Source organism: Typha latifolia, chromosome 7 (assembly GCF_019914945.1).
Source record: "Typha latifolia isolate L0001 chromosome 7, TyphaL0001v2, whole genome shotgun sequence".
NCBI lineage: Eukaryota > Viridiplantae > Streptophyta > Magnoliopsida > Poales > Typhaceae > Typha > Typha latifolia.
This window is the reverse complement of record NC_133092.1, coordinates 8,375,291-8,383,260: the sequence shown is the minus strand read 5'-3', so window position 1 is coordinate 8,383,260 and position 7,970 is coordinate 8,375,291. Positions and strand designations below refer to the sequence as shown.

General features: G+C 34.8%; 1 protein-coding gene across 1 annotated transcript in view; it reads right to left on the bottom strand.

Moving 5' to 3' along the window:
* Positions 1 to 359: 359 nt before the first annotated feature.
* The window catches only part of LOC140792315 (uncharacterized), a 29,086-nt gene continuing 21,475 nt past the window's right edge, over positions 360 to 7,970 (bottom strand). Inside the window, exon 5 of the mRNA XM_073143235.1 lies at positions 360 to 929. Coding sequence (XP_072999336.1) covers positions 582 to 929 — 348 coding nt within the window. The 3' untranslated portion in view covers positions 360 to 581. The remainder of the gene's footprint in view (positions 930 to 7,970) is intronic.

Here is a 7,970-nt window from a genome sequence, read left to right as displayed (position 1 = left end):
AGCAGCCAGCATAAGCATTTATCTCAAAAATTAATCCAAAAAAAATGCATTTACCTCAAAAGCCCCACTAGTCCCATTCTTCCAATTTTTCGCAATCAACTATGGGGACATCAAGTAACCCAATGAATATCATAGTTCTGACCCCACAAAGACGAAAAGAAATAATGGACAAGATTCTAGGTAGGGCTAATACCCCACAAAGGTGAAAAGAAATAAAGTACAAGATTCTGGCTAGGGCTGACAAGGTGCACAAATGAAGTTATAGAAAGGTACCAAAAGAATTATATGATGTGTTTGCTAAGTTGGTAGTTATACGTAAAGAAATATGAAGCATAATTAAGTTATTGAATCATCAAAAGTGACAATGATCCACAATGATGCCATTTGACAATTAGAGTATTACATCCAAGCCTTATCTTTGTGATCCAACACATCTTTTAAATCGCTCAGTACACAAAAGGATCCGTGCACTGTCCTCGGGGCATGCAAAAGTGAGCAAATTGATGCAAATTACTATCACCCTATTTTTAACAATTACAAGGATCAAACTATCTTCTGTTTACAGGAAGAATAACTAAATCTTAGACAAGGGGTTCTGATAGTTCCATCTCATTACTATTTTGCTGTATGTCAGCCTGGGGGTATCGTACGAAGTCTAGGCCCAGCCATTGCCATGGCCAGCACATGTATCTATGACTATTCTGGCTTGCTGAATCATTCCTACTGTCGGATTCTTCAAGCTGCCGAGTAAGCTCCTCCAGCCTCTCCCGCAGCCTCGAAGACCTCAAATCTGCCAGCCTTAAAGATTTTTCAGCTGCATCTCTTGCAGCCATTGCTGCCGCAGCAGTTTGTTCCTTGAACTTGAGTTTGCTCTCCAGCTCTAACATTGATTGCTTCGACTCATCTAATTCCTTCCGGAGAGCTGATATCTGCATTAATAAAACAGAAAACAGAAAACAGAATGCCTAATTCACTTATTTGATTCATGAAATTTGATAAGAAATTGGAAGTAAAAAAGTTCAGGTACTCAGGATATCTTCAAAACATGTTTACTCAAACTGGCAAGATGAATAAGGTAAAATACATCAGAAGCTGATTCTTTATCAAAAAAGAAATTATATGTTGTTATCATTAAAGACACCTAGGGGTGCAAATGGAGCCAGGTCGGGCCTGGTCCGGACAAAATAAAAATCCAGCTCGAACTGGGCCAGATATTGTCTGGACCAAGTTAAAAATTTTTAACTCAGTATAGTCCGTGCCTATAATATTGGGCAGGCTAATTGTGAGCAGACGGACATATCATGTCTAATTGAATATAAATGTTTGAAGAAAATATTTTTATATGGTAGAAAATTTTCTAAATACTTGAAAAGAATGTTTTATATGATTCAAAATTTTCTAAATGTTACCACTTCCATAATTGCTTCCAATCTCAACCAAATTAGTCACAATAAAATTGCGACTAATGCTTCCAAATGAGCACAGTAATAGAAATAGATATTTAACATTTAAGGAATATAAGCAATTAAATTGGATTTAAGGAATTTAAAATTAAATCTAATAGAAATGTTAGAGATCAAAAAGACGAGCTATTATTTATATGCCTTAATGGATGGGCTGAGCACCACAGGCTCGGGCCATGTCGAGTTTGGACATGACTTGACCCTAAGCTAGTCCAATAGACTCTCGGGTCGGCTCGGGCCGGGTCCAAAGTGGGTTGGAATGATAGATGACCCAATTTTATTGGGTTAGACATGGACGCGGCTTCGGACTAACGGATTTTTTGAGCATCCCTCAAGACACCTTCCAAGAGCAGAAACCTCAATAAAGAAACACATAACTGGTTTATTCAAGAATAAGCTATATAAAGATAATTCCAATAACTGGCAAATGAAAATAAGTCTACAGATCGGAGGAGCAATGAAATAGAAAAGTATTCTTTCAAAATTGAAGTCTAATATAAGTCGAGTTCAATGCATAAGGATGAAATTATTCAGGAAAACAGTGAGATACTGGAAGAATGAGGAGTTCAGAGTCTTCAGACTCCAAAAGTGAGATCGACCTACTATTGGAGCAACAGGGCGTGATGTTGCCAGATTAGGGAGAAATATGGGGTGCCGTATAAAAGTGTATCCTATAAGTCAGGAAAATATCGCAGTCAACAAGCTTATTCCAAAATTAAAGAAAAGATATTCCAACAAGAATGTCAACACATATCAGCCTCAGATAAGTGGAAAACTATGAAAATCTTTCAATGAACAAATCATCTTCTGTTCAAGGCAATGAGTTTCAATGTAAGCTCAAAAGGAAAAGAATAGCAGTATCAATTTAGCAATTGTGAATCAAAAAGTGTTAGAAGAGCCAGTCAAAGAAAATTCACCAACTAGTGGGGTCATTTTTCAATATTATTTGTCAGATAATTAAGTCGAAGCAAAGACTGCATAGCGAGAATCCATTCCTCTTGAGTCTACAACAATTCTAAACATCAATCACCAGAAGGAGAACGAACCAATTGTAGCCATAGAGGTTGAAACTTGTAAAAAAGATTATTCCATAACTTAAGTTTCAATCAAACCAGAGGGCGAAGATGATGTGGGAAGTCTTATATTCAAAAAATTTCTTCAAGCTATTTGATGCATGTTATTGATATTAAGATTTTTGACAATTGGAAAGTTACGAAGGACAACCATTATTCAGTGATCTTCCACATATGAATCAAGAAAAAGAAAATGACAAGATAATGTACTTCAACATAAGATAATAATTTTTCAGTACAAATTTTAGCAGTAAAAAAAAAAGGTGAAAGGTTTAGATATGAAATCTGATAAAAGAAAAAGATGTTGATACCATATTACTAGAGTAATGCTTCAGTATCATACCAAAAATATCTTTTTCCTTTTTAACATAAAAGAAATTAAGTAGAAAATATGAAATAAATGAGAGAATAGATGAGAAAAAGAAAATATTAAAGTAGAGGATGACAACTTGGAATCACTCTGGTAGGGATTCACACCAATTTACACTTCATGCGAAGGAAGAAGATAAATAATGATCATTTCTCTACATGCTCTTCTAAGAATATTGGAAGATATCATTTCAACCAAGGTTTCTAGTTTTAGCCGATCCCTGACTGGTTTCGGCTACGGTTTCGGCCGTTTCGGCCGAAACGAGTGGGAACGGGTCGGATCCAACCCGGGTTGATGTCCCCACCCCCCCACTTGCCTCTCTCCCTTTTCTCTCTCTCTCTTTCTCTCTTTTCTTTCTCTCTTTCTCACGGATCTCTTACTCTCTTTCTCACCGGTGACTGAGTAGTGAGTAGATCTCCATCTTTTCGGTGACCTCGACCTCCGGCGACGTTCTCTGATGACCTCGATATCCGACGACCTTGGGTAAGTTTTTTTTTCAGTTTTTTTTTCCATTGTGCAGCAGCTGCACCTGCAGCAAAGACTTCTCTGCCAGCAGAGCAGTAGCAGCACCTAGTTATAATTTTAAATTATTTTATATTTTATTTTAATTTTTGTTTATATTTTTTAGTTGCAGAGCTAAAATATTTTAGTTGCAGAGCAGTAGCAGCACCTAGTTCAAATGATATTGCTACTAAATATCTTGACTCAGAGGTAGATGAACTTCATACTTATATTGAGACATTTAAACGGTATTGGGATGAATTTGGTTGTACATTAATGTGTGATGGGTGGAGTATACAAAATAGAAAAAATATAATTAATTTCTTAGTGTACTCTGGCATGGGGACAATATTTTTGAAGTCTGTGAATGCTACTGCTCATTTCAAAAATACAGATTATATTTGTCAGTTGATGGATGAGGTGGTACAAGAAATCGGTGAAAAAAGAGTAGTCCAAGAGTTACTGATAATGGGGCAAATTATAAAGCTGCTGGAAATTTACTGATGATTAAAAGACCTCATTTATATTGGACGTCATATGCTACACATTGTATTGATCTGATGTTAGAGGATATTGTAAAAGAGCCTGAAATTGACATGGTCATATGTGAAGGTCAGAGGTTAACAAATTTTATATATAACCATAGTTGGATTCTTAATTTACTCAGGCAGATGACTGGTTGGTAGGAGATCATCAGACTCAGCGTCACTAGATTTGCCACTCACTTTTTAGCCTTGGAGAGCATCATGCGCTACAAGGATAATATTATGCAGATATTTACATCACAAGAGTGGTCTATGAAAATTAAGAATATGAAACCTAAGGATAAATCTTTAGGTAAAACTTTGAAAAATATGACTCTTGGAAATACATTTTGGGATAATATTACAATTGCCACAACAGTATTTGAGCTCTTGTCAAAGTATTAAGACTTGTAGACAGTGATGATAAGTCTGAGATGAGTTTCTTATATGAGGCAATGAACATAGCTAAAGAATCAATAAAAAAAATATGGGCTAAAGTTATAGAAAGTGATGGAAGATAATTGATTCTAGATGGAACAAACAACTACATAGAGATATACACGCTACTGGTAAGCATGCTTTTAAGTTTTAAGTTTTAATTTACTTTTATTTATTAATATTTAAAAATTTGAATGCTTACAATTTTTAAATTTTTACAGGGTATTTTCTTAATCCAAGATTTCAATTATTTGAAAATGTCAATAATGATAGTGAAGTCTTGTTGGGGTTTAGAAAGGTAATCAGCAAGCTTGAGCCCGATAATCATAAACAAATCCTGTGCAAAAAAGAAGTGAGTTATGATTCAATTAAATAATTTTATTATTATTTGTTTCAATTTTTAACTTTCAATATAATCAATAAGCTAATAATATATTTCTGATTTTAGATGGAGAGATATAGATTGAGAGCTGGGCAATTCAGTACTGCTAAAGTTGCTGCAGCTATATCTTATAACACTCCAACTGAATTATAGTCTATTTTTGGATGGGAGGAGACACTAAATTTGACACCAATAGCAAAGAAGATTTTAAGTCAAACTGTGTCTTTATCACAGTGTGAAAGAAATTGGACTACTTTCTCCTTAATCCACACAAAAACACGCAACTGATTGACAAGGAAAAGATTGGAGAAGTTAGTTTTTTGTCATTATAATATGAGATTGAGGGAGAGAAATTTAAGAAGGTAGAAAATGAATAACTGATTGATTTAAATCATGTTTTTGATGAAGAAGACCCCTTGACTCCATGGATCAGAGAAATAGAGGACAGGTTATTAGATGACAGAGATAACCCATGGTTAGATGAAATATTGGGAGAGACCACGACGAAAGCAGAGGCTGGTACGAGTCATTTAGCAGCGAGAGATAGTATACCTACTAGTACTAATCATAGTCCTGATGATACATATAGTGGTGAGATCATTCCATCTACATTTGTTGAGAAAAGTCAAGGAGGTATAAGGAGTGAAAATAGAGAAACTGAGGATATATATACATATCAGCGACGTCGTCATGAGATGCATTTTGGTTTCTATGATTATGGTACATCGAGTATTTATTGTTTGGAGCCATCACAAGATCCATATGCTAGTTATTATCCTCAATATCCTCAGTATTCTCAGGCACAAGATCCAAATATTGGTTATTATCCTCCTTAAATGCAAGTCACACAACAAGATCCATACAATATAACTAGTATGATGGAATCACTTTTTGGAGTATCAGGTCCCAAATATCAATATTTACAAACTTATGGTGATTATGATGATGAAGACTAGAAATTTACGAGAACCAACTCGGTATTTAATAAAGTTTTAAATTTTGAGTAAGTTAATACATTTTTTAAGTTTTTAGATTTCTTATGTGAGTAATTTTTGTTTTCTTATTTTTTGTCATTTTTTCTAAATTTTTCTGCATTTTTCTGCATTTTTAAATAATATTTAGAATTTTATATAATTAAAAAATAGTCCAATCCGATACGAACGGCCAATACGGCCGATGCATATCGTTTTTCTGGACGGCCGATATCGATCCCGATCCCGATACTGGGAACCTTGATTTCAACTAGATATGAGGTAAACAGGACTAGTGTTTTTCATCAAAACTCGCCCTTTGGAGATATCATACCTCCCTATTTAGCAGCTTGTTAAATAGAAAATCAAACATGATAAGAGAAAAAAGCACAGAACTGCAAGGGTCCTGTAGAATAATTTTCTCAAAAATATATTTCTGATAAAACTGGTGAGAAACAACAAGACTTATATCATATAGTACAATCTGACGAGAGTGAGCAAGTGCATCTCAAGTTATGATGGGAATCGGTTTTGGAAAATGTAGAAAATTGAACGCAAGAAAAGGTTAATTACACTTGCACCCCCTAAACTATTGCTGATTTTCACGAACAACCCTTAATTATGAGTTTACTACAAATACTCCCTTCCATTAGTTATCGTATGCTATCATAGATAACTTTGCTTATGTGGCACTTATATGAACCTAAATAAGAGATATGTATTGAAATGCCCTTTTTACAGGGAAACTCAATGTACAATTATTTTAGTCCAACAATAATGGACTGAAATGCCTTAGACTTAACTCCGTCTTTAATTCCATTTATCTTCTTGCAAATATATATTTCTAATTAATTTACTCTATAAGATGAGGTGGCATCTTTATATGGGGATATAGTAGTAACTAAGCCTATTTCATCAATATCATTACAATATTCACTTGAACCCCTAGTTTAGGGTTTGACGTTGTAACAAAAAGATTTAGGAGTGTTTGTGAAAACAGACATTAATTCAGGGGCTGTAAGTGTAATTAATTAATTACCCTACAAAACATTATCACAACTATTAGTCCCTTATCTTATTCAAATTCTTCAAATGATTATAGATACTGTTGCAGGCTTCTCCATTCACATGCCCACTGTATTTGTTTACTGCGTTGGCTGTTTAGGCATCATACTATTTTTTAATTACATATAATTTCAAAAATTATTGCAAAAAATCCTACAAATTTAGAAAAAAAAGAAAAGTAGTAAAATATTAATCACTCACATCAAAAGGGTGAAAACTAAAAATAATACTCTAAGTTGACTTCACTTTCTTCCATTTTCTCCCTCTGTGTGGTAATAGACCTTTCTTTTTCTGTAAATTATTTAGATCCCTCCCTCTCTCTCAATTGCAGCTCCATCTCCTCTCCTTCTCTCCGGTCTTCACCATCTGCTACGACAATAGCCGAAGGGCTGCCCTTCTGCTACAGAAGTAGTTGAAGGGTTTTTGTAGCAGTAGCGGGAGAGAGGGAGTTTAGATCTACAAACAAATAAAAGAGAGAAAAGAGAGCTCATGATGCCACCGGAGGTTGTCAAAGTTGGAGGTCATGATCAGGCTTGCTAGACATCGATTGTTGTCAAATCAAGTGCACCCGTTCGTGTGAGGAAAAAGAGAGAGATTAGGGTAAGTTGGAGAAGGGGACTGATATGATTCAAGTCAAATTTGAGTCTGAATAAGAAATTAGTCATCCTTGAATTGCAGGAAATTGCAATCTATGCAATTCTAGGAGAATAATCATATACTATTTATATGATGTCCCAATCATGTGAAATTAGATGGATTAGATTGGTGACCTCATGATCTTCATTTTTTATATTTGGACTTTCTTCATATTAGGACTCCTTTTGGGATAGAACGAAGTTACATAGGGTCTTCCGGATAACGGAGTTACATGATGGTTAATTTAGATATATTAAATTTTTTTTATTCAGTTTAGGGCTCTTTTGTTTTATTCTCTATAAATAGGATCTTATGGCTTCTATCTTAAGCATATCTATGAATTGAATTTATCTGCCTCAAATTCTATCTTTCCTCTCTTTAGCTTTCTCCCTGCCGTCTAGTAAGTCTATAACACCTAAGAAATAAAATCACATACCCGAGGTTGTCGGAGTTGGATCTGTGTCAGTGGAGTTTGCCTAAGTTGGATTTCTGCGTCGGAGAAGCAATAGCTAAGGTAGGGAGATAAAGAGAGAAAAATAGTGAAGGA